A 21,347-nucleotide genomic window follows, 5' to 3' on the forward strand; every position below is an offset into this window, starting at 1 on the left:
ACGAAGGTATATTTAACACACTGCTGTACCAATGTCCACAGCAGTATTTTGAAAATCATCACCACTGGAGACATGAAGACTTAGCCCTGTCATTAGTTGAAATGGATAGATGAGAATTCGTGTCTTTTGCAGACCTTTAAGGATTACTGGCCCGTCAGTAGGGTCCATTGTCCACTCTTCGAAACACTAAACCTCGTCATCATCCTCGTGAGCAGAGAGTCAGAGCATCATCCGCATCGCATCTTAATCTCAACGCTCATGTTATTTCACCTTAACCTCACTCCTCAACCTCTGCACCGACCAACTTACGGCCACGAAGACGACGACGACGGGCCAAGGAGCAAATGTGCTGAGTGAGACTCGCTGACGGAATGAACTGCTTTGGACAAAGTGTTTACTTATCCTTTTCACTGTGGTCACTTTTCTCTGATCACGTTACACAATGCACTAAACTATTGCTCAAACAAGTTCAAAATTTACTCATAGATTTATAAATCGCTGCCTACATTTAGAATTCGAATCATTTAACCATTTTTATCCAGGGTGAAAGTAGCTTTCTCCAATTGTCGAAGTGCGAAACTAATTTTGAAAATACTCTTTAAAAATACCTTAAAATTTCCAGCTCAAGTTAGAAAAATATCGATACATTGTCGTATATGCACTACGAAATGCTTTACATGACCCTGGAAATTGTGCGTACCTGAGAAGAAGCAAATGACAATAATTGTAATGCACGTTGACAAATCACCCCTCTACTTCATACATATTCAACACTTTGGTGTATTTTTTGTAAATTAATGGCATGAGACATAATGAGAGAGAGACAGCTCCAATTCAATAATACTCTGCTTGGTGAATGAATCGGTGGATTGAAGATGATGAAAAAGAGCAATTATCCTTATGCCATATTATATATTGTTTGTTGTTGGGCTGTAGTTTGGCTTTGTCATCTCTTGTATGAAACACTTTGTCCTCGTGCTGATGAATAGGTAATTTCAGTCCACAATTCATTTCAACGAATCATAATGTCCATATGGATCAAGTATGAGCGTTCCACTTCACCCGACGAGTTGTTCAGCTTTGGCCAGTTTATTATTATTCTACACTTTATGATTATGACTATTGACTAAAAGTACAAGTTTTCACTACACGCTCCTCATCGTTGCAGGTGTTGTTGTCATCGTCATCATCATCCCGTCTCTCCGTTCGTATGTATGCATTACTGCTAACAAGGACTTGTAGTAATAATGAAAACAACGACGTGGAGTGAGAGAAAAGGGTTGTTCTCCATGGACATTTAAGTAGGAGTTTGAAACTGGCAGGCTGAAACTGCACCAAATTGGAAAACATAAAATATTACATTACACCACTGAACCAACAGAACGACGGAACAGAAGGACAAAATGAAATGAAGTGGATTTTGTTGTCATTCAGAGAGCCAAGCAAATCAATTTTTGGATAGCCTGGAAAGAAGACGAGATGAGTGCATGACCAAATTGTGCGACTGCTGGCAGGAACAAGCAAGTGGACATAAGAGAGACTGGTGAAATAAATCAATCGATTCTTATGACCAAATTGTCCTCACTCCAATCAGTCAAGCCAAGGCAGCAGCCAACCCACGTCATGTCGTCAAAATAATATGCTCTTCTGAGAACATTGTACGCAAATCCACCATTTCAATTGACGCATCATGTTTACCACACTAATCGGATTCTGAAAATTATCAAAAAATCAACTTCTAAAACTATGTATTATGATTTTGTATATTTAATGCAGTTGATGTTTAAAAATAATTTGGCCAGATTAGACAAAACAACATACAAGTTTGAGCTTTTATCGGATGCACTCAATTTTTGTCTATCTTGTTAATTTTGCAATTTCCAATAATTTTTCTAGCTAAAAGAACTCCCCCGCAGTGACTTACGTAAGTAGTTAGGTACTGAAAAACGTATGTAGGTACTCGTGGAAATAATCATCGCATCATCAACACATCAAAATTAGAATAGGTGTGCATCCATGTACCGATCACGTCATATTGCTTGCTATGCGTGTATAGAAAAATACCTATATTTATGCACGTATGCAACAGTAGTAACATGAAACGACCATGTCCGCCCTTTGTGTGTTTAGAATTAGTAAATTAGATCTATATCTATTGAGAGGGTGGGCAAGTCAAATAATCATTATGATAATTTGGATGATTTTTTCTATACATTTTTACATATTGTGTATGTATGACGTCGCAATGAAGTTATCTATGCATTTGACGGATGAACGAATAAAACCGAAATGCTTCTTCTTGAATTATGAATAAATGCGAAGTATTCCAGTTCCCATCTTAATTTCAGTATCAAACATAATCCTTAGTTTTACATGCATAAGTAGCTGTAGAGCTAGCGGACCCAACCGGAAGCAGCCTCTGTTAGGTACTGACCACGCGTTGCGTATTATTATGTGACGGAGCGCTCCCATGTATTCATAAATATCAAAATGCATGGTCATCCTGTATTAATAATTTATACTTGTATACTTATTAGAGTTTGCAACTCAGCCGAGGTGTTGCTGGGTGGAATTAACTTAATTGGAACACTTTTAGTTTAATTTTGCTTATTGTGATAGAAAAGCAGGTTAACCAAACTAGGATTAAATTGATTATTAATTAAATACCAAACATACGATTCTAATGCTTGCGTTAAATGCATGCTTTGGAGTTACAATATGCTACATATAGTGACCCATTTAATGGCAATTCTCAAATAAAGGACACAATCTAGAATTTTCATTTAATAATATTTATTACGTGAATTGTTGTTTGCTGCTGTAATTCGTTTTTGGTAATATTTAATTATCCAGTACTAAGCCGATATTTACACGTTATGGGTTTATAGATACATTTCCAGCAGTTATTGAATATGTACATGTATGTATAAAGTTAAATTACTGAATTTTAAAATTGCACGTTTACCGTTATTTGATACTAAATTCTAGGTCATTTTCCTGTTTTAGGACAATTATATAAACAATCTACGATAACTTTCTATAATTACAAACTAATGATTGAAGTCATCATTTGACATTTATGCATGTATGGGGTAAAATTGTTTGTTACAAAAGCAGGAGCAGGAGCATGTTCTGTAGATGCAAAATGATTTTCAATAAAAAAAAACATCAAAGAAATCACGTGAATATTAAAAGTAAAAAAAAATTATTACAACTAATGATTGTACTGATAAAAAAGAGTTTCAAACAAATGATAAAAGAAAGTTTTATACGAAAAGGTATAAAATTTTCGCTGAGATAAAGCTCTTTAAAATAACTTAACAAAGTACAACTCTTGTGGTGTGGTGGTACATAATTGTTGTCAAAAACAGGTCAACCATTGAGAACTACTGAGCTCTCAAAGTAATCGTCAGAATGTACATATTTAATGAAAAAAAATTAAACAAAAATTGCGAAACACCATTTTCTCTCTGTTGCTATCATATCGGAATAATTTATCGCAATAATAATAGCAATTTTAGTCTTGCTAAATAACGGAAGGGTCGTCGGGTTGGTTGTTTGCGATGTCTGTATGCGCGTAAATACTATTTCAGAACGATTAATTGTTTCTACCCTGACCAAATTCAAGGGAAGATGATGCTTTACATCAGTTTTTGTCTAGTCAAAAAGTGGGCTTGCACATTGTGAATACACGCCATAAATAAAATCATTGAAATGTGAACCTTCCTCAAGAGTCGAGTTGGATGATGATGAGCGTGTGGAAACTGAAATGAAAGAAAGGTGCGACTGGCTTTTGGTAATAAAGGAACAAAAAGGGACCCTGCTGAGTTGATCTTTCTTTTCTCCACTGTGTGCCAAAGGAGCACATTTGTGAATCCACCAACCCCTAAACCCTGCTTGATGCTGTTGTTATTTGCTGTAAATTGGACACAAATTGTATGCCATTACCTCCTTTATTAGATTCTACCCACCTCGCGTAATCGCTCGTATGCGTAGCAACTTTCGACACAAACTGGATGATGGATCATAATAATAATAATAATGCTGCTATGTGCGGAAAGAAAAGAGAACCCTCCACAATGTCATGACATCCAATTTGTAAAGGGCAGGGCACCACCACCACCACCGACATTAATACTCAACAACCGATTTGTCACGGCTAGTTAGACTACTAGATACGCGTTATCGATATCCCTCCTGCTCTGCCTACTCGTGTAACCGCGGGGGTTGGCTTTCTCCTTTGTCACTGACTTATGCATCATTACATTACATAATATTATCTATCACACTAACTATTAAGTGCGGGGAGGGGATGATGATGAATAAAAGTGGGTGCGAGTGAGTATCAGGTTGCCTCCTCACCACTTTTCTTCTGCCGTGTGCATTTCAGTAGCTAAATATTATTACAAAGAGTTGCTAAATATAATATATTTGTGAATTGGATATAGCTCAACTCTTATGCAAACCATCGCACCAGACGAAGTAAGATGGATAGTAGTACTGCTACATATATGTACGATGACGGATATCTGGTCGTGAATCTGGTGGGGTCTGTTACTGAAAGGTTGTTGGTGGAGTGTTGTTGGTGGTGAATGTTATTCAAAGTGGTGATGACGATGATGATGCAACGGGGCAGATGGGCATGATTTTGATTTGACACTAAAAGTGCTCTTATTTCATTTGCTTGGATGATTTTATCTTGCAACACGGATATTTAGAGAGAGACATTATTCGAGCGAGTTGCGCTTTTGATGGAAGATTATTAGAGAAAGATTCTTACAAAATGCGAAGATACGGTTATTTTCCTATTAAATCTCCAAGTAATAGTGGTGATTACTGCAACCACCGGGTTAATAGGATGGATGGACTTTTGGACACACTTATTGTATGTATTTAGAATAGAAAAGAATAAAGTGTTTACTTATTGAATTGTTGAGTGTGATTTCACGTGCGTGATTGCACTCGTATTAATGTGAATGACTGATTATCTACCTACATACACATGGCAAGTTGCCTAACTTTTAAGGAATGTTAAACACTATTTACATTTAATTTTGGAGTCTGATTTAAATAGCAGTAACTGTATGAATAACTAGTAGGATTTTATTATACTGATTTAAATCGAGGGGAATTATGTATTGTTACCAGACAGCACTTGCTTACAGTATGTAGAGCTATTTAACTGATTTTAAATTACCAACCGTTACATCGCATGGGTTTTCTAACAATGGGGAACACCAAGCTAACCTACTTATTACAACAGCAATAAGAAATATATATGCGCCTCGTCTTTACTCACTTGCAGATTGGTAACTTGAAATCATGATAAATTGGTGCATGTTGGTGAAGGAACACTCGTAGTCAACGACATGAATGGATAACAGTTGTTTTGAAATGGACACAATTTCTAATTAGTCCCTTCACTCCGTACGTACGTACGTATGCACTACTTGCAACAACTATGCAACCAACATCTGCTGTAGTAGAGAAAAAGAAAGCTAATTACTAATTAGCAACTTGCTGCTGTGTGGTGTCTGGTGTGTGTTATTGATGTGGGCCAACGCTTAAGTTTGAATATCGTATTATTAGAATAGTGAGTGAGTGGTGAAGAAATATTCCCCACGCAACTAGCTCTTTAAAATAACTGACTGCAATGCGTCACTCGCCAACTACTAAATTCTTAGATTAATCCAACCAACCTAAATATGTATGTATGCATGTATAAAAAAAACTTGTATTGTATGATTGTAATTCTTAAAGATACAGATACAGCGGCAGAGTCACAGTGGACGATATATAGGAACAACAACACCAATGTATAAGTGATGGTTTTTCGTAACTCAACCAAACTTTCACCCTCACTCAATGCATGCACTTCTTCCTCCTCTTCCGTGCATTCTTCTCCAACATGTAATTATTTATATTATTATTGAATAGCCGAAAAAAACCCTGAAATCCAGTCGTCATGTGCTTTACCGATAGCTCCAATTTCAAGAAGCATTTCCAGCCGGAAGGTGATGGTAGATAGGGTTGTAGAAGGATGACTCTTGCGGGTTGCCCGACAAAGCACCAAAGTATCCGTAATGCTGCATCAGATCATACTTGGCGTCCCCCCGGACTGACTCGACCGACTGAGGAATGAGCGACTTGATGGAGAAGGGGTGGGAGGAGGCCACGAGGGACGCGGGGTAAGGTAAGATTGACGATGGGTCCTTTTGCATCCCATGCAGCATGCTTGGCAACTGCCCAGAGTCGCCCAGAGGGGGAGGATTCCTTGTCCCACCCACCTAACACCAATTACAGAAGGAAATATTCGTGAGACATTGCTATCGGAGCTTTTCATTATTGAACCTAAAATAAATTAAGATTAATCAAGTCTCCATTTCGTACCTCACTTACCCAGCGATGTTGGTGACTGAGCACACCTCCTGTACAATCAGACGCACCACCACCACCATTGCCCATCATGCTCATCTTCTCAATGTCCTCATGTGGACTGCCCCCGTTGGTACTGCTGCTGCCATGTTCTTTACTCGTGTGCATTAAATGGTGACCTCCCCCTGCTCCGTGGTGGGAGAGGCTCATCAAATGTGCTCCAGGATGCTGCTGTTGATGATGATGGTGTGGTGCTTCTGAGGACAATTTGCTGTGATGGTGGCTACTTCCGCTATGGTGATAACTCGTTGGGGACCCGTCACCATCGCTCTGGTGGGATGTCATGTTATCTGACCCAGAATGAGACTTTTTATTCCCAGAAGAATTGTGATGCGAAATGATGGAAGAGTTATTGTTGTTGCTGTGATGGTGATGATGGTGATGTGTGGACCCACCTGAGCTGTTTGAGCCCCCAGAGGTCGAAGATATTGACTGCTGTTGATCATTTACTGTTGCTCGATGGGCTGCACGAACCGCTTCTTTTTTGTCGTCCTTAAATCGCTTTTGTCTCCGAAGATAGCAACCGTTCTCAAACATGTTGCCAGAATCTGTTGGATTAGTACAATTTCGAGGTCATTATTTATTCTTAACTAAGGAGGGAAGTTTTTATAAACCGATTTATGTTAACATTTGAATAAAGACTTAAATCATTAAATCAAATTAAGCCCTCTACATGCCCCGCTCAGATCTAGATGCCCTTTGCTGGGTCCCCTAGGTGAGTGAAGGATAACCCTAAAGTGGTTTTACTCCATGGCCACATTTTCGCCCGCCACACCCCCTCAAACGTGTGAAAAACGCGAAAAAAGCCCAGCTTTCACTTGGTTCAACTTTCACCAAAAATCCAATTTTGCTCGGATTTTTATAATTTTTACATTTTTGTGATCCCAGATACTTGTGTTATCATATGATAAGCTTATCATATGATAAAACAAGTATCTGGGATCACAAAAATGTAAAAATTATAAAAATCCGAGCAAAATTGGATTTTTGGTGAAAGTTGAACCAAGTGAAAGCTGGGCTTTTTTCGCGTTTTTCACACGTTTGAGGGGGTGTGGCGGGCGAAAATGTGGCCATGGAGTAAAACCACTTTAGGGTTATCCTTCACTCACCTAGGGGACCCAGCAAAGGGCATCTAGATCTGAGCGGGGCATGTAGAGGGCTTCTCCTCCTCAGAAAAATGTTTCGCCTTGCTTTCACTCATTCAAATATTAAAAAATGAAGCTAAAAATATGAAAAAAACGCTGACCAGGGTGGAGCGACCAAAAACTTCCTTTTCCAGGGCGGTCAGGGGTCCGTGGAACTTTGATGAAACTAAAGAAAATTAGAACATGACATTAATTTTCCAAATTTTTTTTGCGAATTTGCTTAAGAAAATGTTAAGAATAGCGTGACTATGCACTACAAGGACGCATAATCTTGCTAACAACAAGAAAGAGATGCCAGAAGCTCAACTAGTCGAACTACACATTGTGCTTATCATGGAAAACTGCATAAGAATAATATAAACCCAAAAATAAAAATAATATAAATCAACATATAAGACTTACCAATCATTGAACGACCTGCAAACAAAAATAGTAAAGAGTTAAATATATCACCAGCCAGTAAAATTATGATAAAATGAAGAGAATTAAACGAATTCTTACAGCGAATGGCGAATGCTGTTTTGCCAGCGTTGCTGCAAAAAAATAGAATAACAATTAATTGGTGCACTGTAGGTAGGATGATTAGGTGTCTAACTGACCTGATTTTGTCGGTAGAACGGAAAATGGTCTTGAATAAATTGGTATATCTCTGATAGAGTGAGCATTTTGCTGTTGGAACTCTGCAATAAAATAACGTGCATATGTTGCAAAATCAATCAATGAAGTTTTAATGAATTGTTCATAAGGCATACGAATGTAAGTATGTAGGAGTTTGAGCGGAATTGAAAGTGAGAGGTCGTGGCATGAATGAATGAAATATTAATTAACACGCGATCACGGTGACCATGAGACAATTAAAACTCAACTCTCATAACATGCATCCCAGGTCCCCATGCAAATTCCAAACTGAGGCGACAGTTTCATCATACCCCGCACTGGGAATTGATAACCTGTCAATCATTCATTCATCTATGATGGATGGACACTTTAATTGTGTTCCTCATAAGTATTTCAGTTTCCCGATCAAGTGATTTGTAGCAACCAGCAGCACGGTTAATGTGGAAATGAAACAAGTTCTGCTACATGTACATAGTTCGCACGTCGTTATTTGTACTCGTCTCATCATTCTCATTGAATGCAATAAATTGTCCATTCCGAATCAAAATCAACCGTTTGCCACCCTTTCATCGTTTGTGAGCAGTAGTTGAATCTGAATGCACAAGAGTTTTGCATTTTATTTGCAGATCGGCTTAGCCCTATGCTCGACTGAACTCTACTCGAAAGTCTCAACTCCCATAATGTGTATGGAAAGTGTCCTGCATTTGGTTGGACTGCTGCTGCTGCTGCTGTCATGATTCATACTCAATGTTTCAAAGACAGAAGAGGAAGAGACTCTTGAAGCTTTCTCTGAATGTCATCACGTTGGACGCGACAACTGCAAACCAGCAGAATTCCTGCCTGGTTGTTGATTGAGCTGAATTGTTGGATGGAATAAAGCTACTGTGTGAATTGTGAGAGGGGGGACCCAGAAGAGAAGAGGAACAAATGAAGGATTAAATGTTAAACCGGTACAAATTTTGTTTGGTTAGCAGTTTGTCATGCACATCTTCTATTTATCCGAATAGCAGCATGCATTTGTATATCTCATCTTCCCACTACGAAATGCTCACTACTACGAATGCCCAGATGAGCCCCACTTAAATTTTACGCATCTTTTTTTATATAATAATAGCACGTCTGGTTTTCGCATGTGTACATGAGTTGAGATGGTATTTACATATTTACTGGAATGCAATGCTCTAATTTTCTCTAAAATAATAAGATACTCGATAAAACTATTATTTACTTAAAGTGTATGTTCACTGCAATATTTGTGTATGTACATTGTAGGTGTGCTTTTCTCAATGCACTTGTCAAACTGTTGAACGTCACACAACCAAACTCAAATAAAACAATGCGTGAATAAATATACACAAAAAATAATACAAAAGTTTTAACCTGGTCTGGTTTTCTTTATGCTAAAAATTGATCTTACACATCGTCGCTGTAGATCCATAATGTGCAAAGCTGGAACTATTCGAAACCAAGGCTGTTTTGGGGTGTATTGCGATTTTAATTGGTAAAATTGGGCATAACATTGCCTAAAAAGCAGGTTTTAGAAAAAATATTGACAAACAAGTTCCCGAGCATTAAAGGTCAAAAAATGCGTCAAGTGTGGCAGATAGAGCGCTTCTGCACTCACTAAAAGGTAACGGCGCGACGGGATATCCACGCGCACTGATTGATATTTTGTACGGTCTAAGCGTTCAATAATGGGTTCCTGGGTCCCAAAGTGGTTTTGGGCATGTTTTAAGTTTCTAACTACGTTTCAACTTGACACATTATGGATCTACAGCGATGGTACTGTACACACCAAACAGTGCGTGAATTTCGCCAAGTTAATAATCCAGCGTGTTCAGTTTATTCAACTTTTCATCAAATATTGTGATGATGACAGCGTAAATTTATGTCTGATACCTATATCTGTGTAATTTGAGATCAACAACAAGTGTACTCTCATCTCTTCTTGACCATTCGTCTATATTATTGTGGAAAATCAAATGGAATGATGCTATCATGTTCGAACCGGTGATCTGACTATGCGTAGGTACGTACATATTTATGGGATAGATAAAAATGCTACAACTATACGATCGAATGACAGCGTTATCAAAGTGTTAGTTGGATGATGGTGTCCATTTTGTATGATGACTCACTTCCACAGGGCTTGTCTTATCTCACTGGAAGAGATTAGAAAATATAACGCCCAACTTCCGCACAACGCATACGTACATTTGTACATATGGACATACACACGTCGCCATAAATTCCCCAGGCTACACATACATACCCTTTCGCTTTGGTTTTTATTACCTCAACTAAAATTATACTAGCTGGTTATGAAATTATCGCTAATTAAATTTAAACTAATGATAAAAAATATGACGAACATTATACTATGCAAGTCAAAACTACCAGCTATTAAATCAGAGGAACCATCTTCTGCATAAATATTTTACAGATAATAAAAAATCACAGATTGTCATAAAACACCATGAGTAGTTTAGTAGCGACATAAATTGGAGAATAATAGTCTCGTGGTGCCCCAAAAATAAGATAAGCTCCCCCAGTAGATTAGCATGGGGAATTTTTCGATACATGTTTCTGAGACCTCACAGATGCAGAAATCATGTGCATATTTACTGAAATGCGATTTTTAGGGAGTTTTGGCGAGTACATCGGTAATTTAAATGCCTTTACTTATTTAGTTCGAGGACCTTGAATAAATATGAACTATTTTTATAAAAATGGTCATGGAATACATACCTGTATCGACATTGTGATGAGGGAAATGTACGAATACGGCGGCTGGACATGAAAAACATAAAAAAGACAACATTAAAACAACCAATAATAATTTCCTTAAAAACACATTAAATTAGTTAAAACCAACAAGAACATGTAATATTCATATGCATGTGAGTGGCGCTGAGGTACATTATAAAACATGTGGCCCTTCAAAGCATAACTGTCTGCAATGTAGGCTGCATTATGTCCCTGGTGGCTTTTCACAAATTTTCTGTCCATTCGTGGTTTTTACGCTATAAGGGATACATTGATACAGTGCACGGTGCCGATTTGTTCTGCCCCCAGACTAAAGATATTGGCATTTCTGGATTGAGGAGCAGAGGCATCACTCTTAATTTTACCTAGGAATTTTTTGAAAATCATGAAAAATATGATTGCACACAAGTACACATCTAAACGGGCTTATTCGTGTATAGTTCGTCCACATACATAAAGAAATTTAATTATTATTTCTAATTAAGTGGGTGTATATAAGAATTTTTTTAGCCAAATTGATCGCAAACGTTCTGCATAGACTACGTAATCCTATCAAATATGTATGTTCATGTAGATATACTGCAAACCCGTCATCCATATTCTCATCCTGTGCGCTTCATAAAATTGTGGATTAATCCTCTATAAAATAGAAAGGCAGATCACAATGCTATGCATTGTAATGAGACCGAACAAATTTTTATTATAAAGTCTCCCAAAATTTGAGCAAAAATCAAATGAATTAGAAAACTGGTTATGGGGCTGACGATTTGAGAACAGCTAAAGTTCTCGCGAACGCTGTAGCCAATTAATGTATAGTAAAACGCATCGTGCATATTGTGTTGCTTATGAGTGACTCACCTTTGCGTGGGTGTAACTGCGTCTGTAACTCTTTAAACTGGCAACTGATGCTGCGGCCGCGGCAGACGAGGCACTCCCACCTCCTCCTCCCCCGTTTGCAATGACTGAACTTTCTCTGAAACTTGATGAATTTGTTCTTCCCCCAGGACTTGGTCCCCCGTTGATATTGACGAGGCTGTCACAAGACCCAGAGTTGATGGCGGAGAGGTTGTTGCCGTACACACCTCCTCCGCCACCTGGGGGTCCACCCCCACCACCGCCGCCCATGTACTGACCCCCCGAGACTGGAGATCCCATCGTGGTGTAAGTATTCATGGATGGCGACATGCATGGCGGTGACCCAAACTGGGCACACCCACCGCCGTTCACTCCTCCATAAGATGAATAATTCATCAGAGGTTGCGGGGAGGGGGTGGACTGACCCTGGAGCCCGTTTGTTCCAGAGCAGTCAGATGAATATAACTTTTGATGCAACATATTGTTGTGGATTTGAGTAAACTTTTTTTACTAGTAGATATTTGCAAGTATTTGGTTTTCACTTTTAAATTTTCACAATATTACACATTGCTTTTCTTGTTTTTCTTTTTCAATTTTATGTTCGTATTTGACAAATATATTTTCACTTGGTCAAAACTCACAAAATATTGTCCAGTATAATTAGTAGTGTTTTTACTTGTCCAACGAACGCCAACTATTCAACTAAACTGTATTGGCTTGATACTGTAAAGTTATGTGTAAATTTACCTGTCGACACTGATAATAAAATCGCACTCGTTTTGTTTAAACCAAATTGCAAACACTTTCTGACACAAAGTTATTGAACTTTATTGGCGTCCACTCGCTCAGCCACTAATGATCCGCGAGCGCTTATGAATTGATTTATATTTTTTAACGAATCGTTACTAACGATCGTGCAGACGAGATTATATTTAGATGTTCAGAATTAAATAAATAGTGCGACAAGATTGTCACGTTCTGTTATTAAGAGTTCATTACCATTACTGATGCTCAAACTCATGAAATAACCCAATCTGTATACAGTGACAAAAATCGTAACTTGAGGGTTCAACTCACTCAGACAGATACAATGATCAGTTTCACATTAGGACACAAAATAAATAAATAAGGCAAACGAACTCAATATTTGCAATAGTCTTTCCCAGTACGAATGGCGAACGGACTAATGAAATTGCAGTGTAAATGACTGATTAAAAATGGGTTGGTTTTGTCTCTGGTCACAACGAGCGCAACGACACCCCACAAGTAGTAATTTAGTACCAAAAAGTAGTAGTAATAGTAGTAAAGGTTCAACGCTGGACTGCACTACTCCCACTTGCTTTCGACGTGCAGGCGGTAGTGAGCTAAATAATAATTAGTATTTTTCTGACTCTTGATTCCGTTCATTGATCACTCGAATGTGCGATAATAATAATGAATCTCAAGTGGTTTCTCTTATGTATTATGGGAAAGAAGATGCGTGCCACACAGCGCTGATAGATATTACAGTGAGCAGTTGAATGCCCGATGTCCAGGACTCAGGTATTCGTCGTGGTCGTCGTCGTTGTCGAATAATATGGGATGGGGACGGACGAATGACGAAACTCTGTGTGTATGGGATGAGACGAGTTGAACCAGATATTTTTTGCAGTTTAAGCAGAATTCACTAAAAGATAAGAGCAAATCCATCCATATTAAATCATTGCTTTTTCATACCTCATAATTATATAGGGAAGGACGAAGGAGTGAGTGAGTGATAAAGCGGGTTCCGAATTGGTTATCAGCTGCATAAATTTAATACGCATTTTGTTTTTGTCAATGAAAATGAGTGAAACCAACGGTGCTGATGATGATGATGATTCCCAATGCGGCGACATAATAGTATGATAAGGACGACGAGTGATAAATAACCCATGAGCAGGTGATACTTGTGCAGATATGCATGACGAACTTTGTAAAAACAGTCGGGGAAAGGTGATGCCTATCTCTCTCATTACTTATTTCTCAAATATTGGTACACAAGCATGTAACAAGCGATTTAGGTACTGCTTGCATTTTGTGCATTGCATTAATTGTTTGGATTTGATAATAATCGAGGTAAAATGCATTTTCTGCAGGCACGTGCATATTTGTATTATCAGGATTGGTGAATAATTGAGTCTAATCTAACATACTTTTCACTGGATTAATGCATATGTGTACATATTGCAAAAAGGAAGCCTACGCACTGGGAGCAAATTAGCTAAATCAATTCCTTCATTTTTAAAAGTAAATCAGTAAGAATAACGGAATTTTTAGAGTTTGCTCAATGCACATTGACTTTGGCGTCTTTCACTGAATATGTATGTACATAAACTATTTGTCAACTAACAATGTTCAATATTTGACCTGTGAAAAAATGAATGGATGAATGAGAGGGGTCACCACTTGTAGACTTAATTCATTCATGATTCAATAAGAGCTCAATAATAATGACTCCAGAGATGAAATGAACCGGAACTGGGTATTTATGCACCCTATGCTCACAGACATATGTACATATGTACATACACGTATCTGGGTAACTACTCTTGGTGGGTTTCTCATGTACACAACTCTTGTTTAATGTTTGTTTATTTGTGCTACTATTTGTTCACCCGAAAGTTGGTTTGTTTTCTTAGCCGTGTATATGATTGTGCAAGGTTTGAAGGTGGTAACAAAAAAATCGGAACAGAATCACTTTCACCACCGTCAATCACTACTCCTACTCCTCCCTACTCAACTCTTTATGTACTCAGAAAATATGTACACACCGGAGCTGCGATGTACTTTGACTCTCAATCCAAAAAAGACTCTTGATCTGAATGGAAAATAAATATGTGACCAGCAGTAGCGTGCGTGTTATTACTTGCTTACCTACTTCGTGCTCTTCTTCCACTGTTTGATGAGGTTTTGACAAGGTTCGCACAGTCTCGTTTCTGCTGCAGAAACTATTTTTTTGCTATAATGCGTATACTTTCACTCACTGCAACAAGTGAATTCTTGAACACTGGAAACAAGTTATTTTTTTCTAAAAAATCATTGAGAAAACACTGCTTCAAACTAACTCACTCGACAATCAAAGTTTTCTCTCTGCGTTTTTTCTTGCACAAAATCAATTTTCCCAACATAAATCCGAACTGTGGTAACTTATTCAAGTCTGTTGATTTTGCTCTATTGTATTTGCCGTGTTTTTTTTGTGGTTTGTTAAATTGGATTATTAGATGAACAAATTTGGACAGGATCGGAGATAAAATTCTGATTCTTCTTGCACACTTGGAATAATTGTCAAAACAAACAGTGCACGTGATCGGTACACACAAGTTATGTGTATGCTTTGAGCTAAAGCTAACTAAACATTGAACATTAAAGGCAAACTGAGTCAGAGTTTGTAAAGAATCCACTTTGCTCTTCTGCCTTTCTGTAGCTGCAACTCAGTTCCAATAAACTTAAATCCAACCCAAGAGTCCACCAACCAACCAACCAACCAACATATCCATCAATAATGGGAAAGGAACAAGGCTGCTGTAAATGGAAGTAGGAGTATTGCATTTGGAAAAGACGACATACACGTAGATATGTACGAGAGATACAACAAGGCGAAATGCGGGGAAAACCTCCAAAGTTTTGCGTAATAGACTTCTATAATGCCAAACCAACCAACAAGCAGAGAGAGAGATCTCCTCTCTTTTAACCAGAGAAGCACAGAAAGCTGGGTTACAAAGAAACAAACGGTGTCCTCGTAGCTCTGTATATCGTACGCGGTAGTAGCGTGGCGTGTTTGTGGGGCGAGAGAGAGGGGAATCTTGGTCGCTGAGCAAACGCCCATTCAGCGTCGACATCAACTCCGCCTGCCATTTCGGAGGAGAGCCTATCGAAAGACCCAACTTGACTTGTTCCTTCCCCCCGTGGTCGTCGGAAGGATGAGACTTATTATTATCATACTCTGCTGCCGAGAGAGAGCTCAACACCACGGGGTTCAAACTCCCTTCCATTATCTCACTTCCGACCATTTACCACTCTCTTTCTCTTCTTCTTGGCTCTGCAATCCTCAAACTTTTACCAACTCGTCTTCTGATTTATATCAAAAAGAAATTGGAGAAAGAAATCAATGAGCTTTTTTAGGGGGCTCCCTTCTCTCGGGAAGAAAAACTTGTCAATGAGCCATCACGTGCCGTTATGAAATCAAATCCTCCCACACACGCAATGTTGAATCAAAATGTTTAAACATTGGTTAAGATCATTATTTAAAAATGAAACTAATCTGTTTGTATTTGCATCCGCTTTCTTTACTTAATAAAACGCACTGGGTAAACCAAAAGTAAGCAAGTCAGTGAGTGACTTATGTTATTTTACTCATGTGCTGTTTGCCGTAGTTTTTATCCAATCAACGCCATTATTGATGCATGTACATACGTAAAAGTACACACACATCAAGTTAAAACACGATGTATCTTCTTGCTAGAAAAAATTAATGGCCAATAATGTTTGTCTTAATCGAGACTTGCACAGGATCTATATACATAATATTCAGTCAGTCAGTAATTCATTGTTTGCCATTGTTTCGTTGGTTTATTGCATTTCTCATATTTATTCAAGCCCTATCGTCAAGTGTCTTTTGGATGATACACATTTATTTATACTGCCATTCACTGGGAAACTTTGTCTTTGGTTTGGGTGGGTGGGTGGGTGGGCCAGGCGCAGGTCGTAGCATCATAGGTCATAGTCAGCACTCTTGCACATACAGACAGTTTTTATGTACCTACGGATGTATGTACATAAAGGAACACTGACCAGCCATACCGATGTCAACGGGGATTGCAGGAAATGGCAAGAATTGTGATGCTGCCCTACCGGTAGAAAACTTTTCGGTTGTGCCAAAGGTTTCAAATGAAATCAAATGCTACAAAATCTCCAGAGGGAACTTGGCAAGAATGGATGAGAAAGCCAGGAGAGTTATGTGGAGACGAGGAGTTTATAAAGTTTATAAGCATTTACGTTGGTCGGTGGGGTCTTTCCATATACGTTTGTACACATATACCAACATCACTTTGGGTTGAATCGTTTGTATGCTTTAGTGAAGGACCGAGAAATCGATTTGCTTCCCATCCAAATCAACAAAGTAAATATAACCAAACTTTCAATTACGTGATGTTGGATCGTTGCTTCGTTCCTTTTGAATTTAGGGGACTCGAGCTCTGTTTTTCTATAGCACAAGACGATTGATCTCATGACAAAGAATGTTACGATTTTATTATTACGTAATTTTAAATATACGATTTGCGCAAAATTGGTAAGAGAAAATTAATGAGAACAAAAAATCATGAGAAAGGTATAGCTGCGTGACAAGCGGAAGTATAGCTTTGCAAGTAATTTATTCAGCACACTAACAGTGAAACTTAAATAAGTACTTCACTATTACAAAATCTGGACAGATTTCTTACAAAACACAAAATTTTCTTTTCAATAAAGGGAACTCTATGAATTTGCCATGAACTTCTTCTTTGATCGAGACTTGGTTAGTTGTGTGTGTGGTTTATTATTGCTTACGCACTCGTCGTTTTTTGGAGTCTCCTCTCCAAACAAGAAGCAGGGTAATAAAATAATAAAATGTTTTTGATTAAAGTGCAGGCTGGCAAAGAGGAAGAAGAAGATCAAAATCATTCATCCTTCAACATCTTTTAAGACGTAGCGTCCTCTTTGTGCACTTCTTCTTATTCTTCGCCTGAAAGACTTTGAGTTTGAGACGAGATTCCTGAGTAAATAGTTTGACTAGTTTATCTTGTACTCACACCAAATGTATCTGTTTGTTGGACTTTGTATTACTTAATAACGCTCTTAAGCTTGTGCTGTTTGTACGTAACTCCAACTTTATTACCTTTCAATTTTGGTATCAAGCGAAAGATAAGTGATTCTAAGTTTGGCAGTCTCACACGAATGCAAACCGCTTATTTGGATTAAATAATTCATGCTCAAATTACATACAATTTTTGTGAATTCTGAGAGAATGGTGATATGTACATATGTATGTATGTATGTGGTGATGAAATGTATAAAATTATATTTGTTCCACATGTGTCCGTTGATCCCAGTAACTCAAAGTCCTGTCAGATAAGAACATGACAACTTTTCAATTTTTCAAGGCTTATCTTTATCATGTTTGTCGAGTCTCGAGTCTGAATTCTTGTATCGTTCATGGTGTCTTGAGTAAATAAAATTACGAAGAAACATGTCATGGCAAAAACTGTTCAAAAATCAAACATCACAAGTCAAATCTCGAATACACAAGAGTACTGTGTAGCTCAAAACCAGATAAATTGGTTTAAATGTTTAATAAAATAATTTAAACCCATACTGAAACCAAATGTATTAAAGTAAAAATTTACTGCTGCTTTGAAAGTGCATGTATTATTATTATTTTAAGCTTTGATTATTTTCATCCCAAATCGAAACACGTCGAAAAACACATAAATTCTGGCTCGGGCTAAGCAAAGCAATACCGCATGCACTGCTTGGAGGTTTAGCAAACATGTCATCATTATACGTCCATTTCCGTAAACATAACAATATATTGCGAATTACACTTGTAATTTGTTTTGAGATCAAAATTTGTTCATTTAGAATAATTTAGATTGATATGATCACGGAAATGCACACCAATTTCCCAGAGCAATGAACTCACTCAACCAAACGTGTTAGCCATATGTATGTATCTATAATATTATGCAAAACAATTGACGCAGATCAACTGTTTATTTGGTTGGTTGTATCACTGATATCATGTTATCAACAAGTCAATGAACGCCATATCCATGAATCGGGAATCATTTTATTTGAGAGTCATTATTTGTTCCGGCTATTTTGTTTCTTAAAATTTGTTTATTACCAACTATATTAATACGTAGTTTTTAAAAATGGCATAGTGTAATAAATAAAATATTATTAGAACTTGGAAGCATGACTAATTTACATTTTCTTAGCAAGTTAAATAAATCCTCTGGATTTCTTGGTCCTTTTCTTCTGTCTCGATATGTATAAGTATAAAAAAATATGCATGAGTCATGAAGCTTAAGGTTCTGAAAAATGTAAAATTATGCATACAATCACTCAACCTTCAGGGCTTGGTTACAGTGGAATTTACCAATGAGATTAGAACAAATGGTTCAGGGGCAACCATTTTTGACCCAAGTGCAAGCATTTTAATCTGATTCAGTTAATCCTTCTAGCCGTCTTAGGATAGTTACAATTCCATAATTCCAGTTATTATTGGATTTACTTTCCTTTATCGAACCATGAGTCACACTGTAATTCCAGACACACGCTTTACAAAAAAAACTAAAAAAAACATCCGACTTTTGAACCTTCGAATGTGATTAAAAAGGGACGAATTTTAACTGCGTAGCAAGTTGAGAAACCTTATAGCAAGTTTGGGAAATGTGAGAAATTAGATCTAGTAGCTCAGCAAACTTTTCCAAAGAGCTTGAAATTACTTTATTTTCTCTCACAAATGACAATGAACGAAAAAAGTGCGATATTATGGTTGGTTCCTGTTCTACTTCTGCTTGTGATCCAATTCTGAATGGGTTTGCAGTTATAATACTCACAAATTGCATTTCATAGAAGATGGAACACAAGCAGCAAAAAGTGTAACGTGTACACACGGCCACGTAAAGCAAACTATGGAGAAGGGCAGGAGGGAAGGGACGTCGTGTATATATGAAGAATGCAACTTGAATTGGTTTGGTCTTGGTGTCTCTGATAAAATATTTGAAAGTGTTTGCTCTCAAAATACTCATTTGCTCTTTGCTTAGCTCAATAAACGCTCCCCGTCCAACAAACCGAGTTCGGTTCATTCGGTTTGTAGACTTATTGCACTCGCTCTCTCGTACGCTTCCAGTCTCCGATATTCCGTATTCCTACCTCCTCCTATATATGATTCCATGCATGTGTATGCTCTCTCTCTCCTGTCCTTCTCCTCCTCTAATAAAGGAAAATAAAATTCTAGCCTTGTTCTCCTTCGGTCTTCTGTGTGCCTTCTGCTTCCACTTTTACTTTCGCCCATTGCCATACATCTATATTCGACGAGGGAATGGCGGAAACTAAACTAAGCTACTCCAATGTTTGCTTCTGATTCATTTCAACTCTCTCATCTTTAGCAGCAGTGCAATGCATACGAAATTATATTTATTCGGGTGCTTCATGGATGGATGAAAAGTGTTACTGGGAGATGAGGACGCGAGATGTGCATTGTTCAATGTTGAATGAATGCAATCCCTTGTTGATAGATTCAATTTACACACGTTTATTGGTACATCTCATCAAATTCTTACACGAACAGCCAGGCTAGACTGATGATGTATTTACAACTCAACTGGGGATATTCGAGGAATCCTTCGACGTGATCCACCAAAAGGGAGATTCAGTACATAGGTTCAAGTTATGTTGTAATTTTAGCAGTGGTTTAGTAAATCAAGGCTCACATAAAAATACGCATTAATTTGCGAGTAAAAGAAACATGTAATATATTTTATGGAAATATACTTAATGTCAACCTATGTACACGTTTAATTTTTGACAATAAAAAATGCATAGGTTAATTGGGAAGCTTTTTTCTACTCGCCTGCCAATCAATCAGCGAAATATTAAGCTATACATAAGTTTACATGCACGGGGCTAATTCCAGATAATGGAGAGGTGCGTCTTCTTCTTCGTCATTCGTGGGAAGTCATTCTGCTGTTGCTGCTGTTGCTAATCCACTCCACTTGGATTTTTAGACGTGGTTGAGACAGCCTATAATTGTTTGCCTTGTAGTTAAGCTGTCATCCGAAGCAATTAGTAATAGAAGTCTAAAACAAACAGCGGCAACATCAATCAGTTTCCGTATTAATTTTCATCCACCACATTACAGACTGACTGACGGATTGACGTAGGTAGTCATAGGTAGTGGTTATGCAGAGGTAGGAGGTTTAGGTATCTGGCTAAGTAGCTAGCAGGCAATAGACTGACTTGACATTTCGTAGGTGGTCTCATCTCATGACTCTATATAGTTTGGCTCATTCTTCCTGTATGTGCCTCCAAACTATTGTGATGCATCATCGATAATGTCAATTCAAGGTAAGAAGAAATTGTTAAAGTGGTCGTTGTTTCACGGTTGCATTCAACGCGGATGGATATTAAACGATTTTTTTTCATTTCTAATTTTACACCGCCTCAAATTTCACTCAAATATTTGTCAACCGTCACGTCGTCAATTAATCAGTAATAATGAGACTTTCCACTTGCGGACATACATTTACACGTATGTACGTGCATGTAGTATTACGTAGTTATTAGGAAAAACATGCAGTTGACAAAAAGTGTGACGAGAAAAATTAATTAGTAATTCATTAAAATACAGTAAGAACGAAGAAACTTTGGAGGATTTGCCATGTATTACTTATCATTGTGTAAACAGACGGCATTAAAAGCCATTCCCAGAAAATGCACCACCTATTAAAATACATACACATC

At 37.8% G+C, this 21,347-nt stretch overlaps 1 protein-coding gene across 5 annotated transcripts; it reads right to left on the bottom strand.

Annotated features, from left to right (window-relative positions):
* Positions 1-2,776: 2,776 nt before the first annotated feature.
* Positions 2,777-15,257, bottom strand: LOC110843851 (forkhead box protein A2-B). 5 transcript variants are annotated; one of them, XM_035847752.1, is made up of 10 exons: positions 14,719-15,256; positions 14,612-14,658; positions 11,823-13,485; positions 10,947-10,988; positions 8,180-8,260; positions 8,082-8,113; positions 7,983-7,997; positions 7,682-7,746; positions 6,391-6,983; positions 2,777-6,287 (listed from the first exon to the last, which is right to left on the bottom strand). In XM_035847752.1, the coding sequence occupies exons 3-10, from the start codon at positions 12,297-12,299 to the stop codon at positions 5,991-5,993; spliced, it is 1,602 nt and encodes a 533-aa protein (XP_035703645.1). In that variant the 5' UTR covers positions 12,300-13,485; positions 14,612-14,658; positions 14,719-15,256; the 3' UTR covers positions 2,777-5,990. The 5 variants fall into 5 exon arrangements, with proteins under 5 accessions (XP_035703645.1, XP_021945591.1, XP_021945590.1 ...); XM_022089899.2 differs by lacking the exon at positions 14,612-14,658 and having other exon boundaries at positions 6,391-6,725; positions 6,831-6,983; positions 14,715-15,256; XM_022089898.2 differs by lacking the exon at positions 14,612-14,658 and having other exon boundaries at positions 6,400-6,983; positions 14,715-15,257.
* Positions 15,258-21,347: the final 6,090 nt, after the last annotated feature.

This window comes from Folsomia candida, unplaced genomic scaffold, assembly GCF_002217175.1.
Source record: "Folsomia candida strain VU population unplaced genomic scaffold, ASM221717v1 Fcan01_Sc002, whole genome shotgun sequence".
NCBI lineage: Eukaryota > Metazoa > Arthropoda > Collembola > Entomobryomorpha > Isotomidae > Folsomia > Folsomia candida.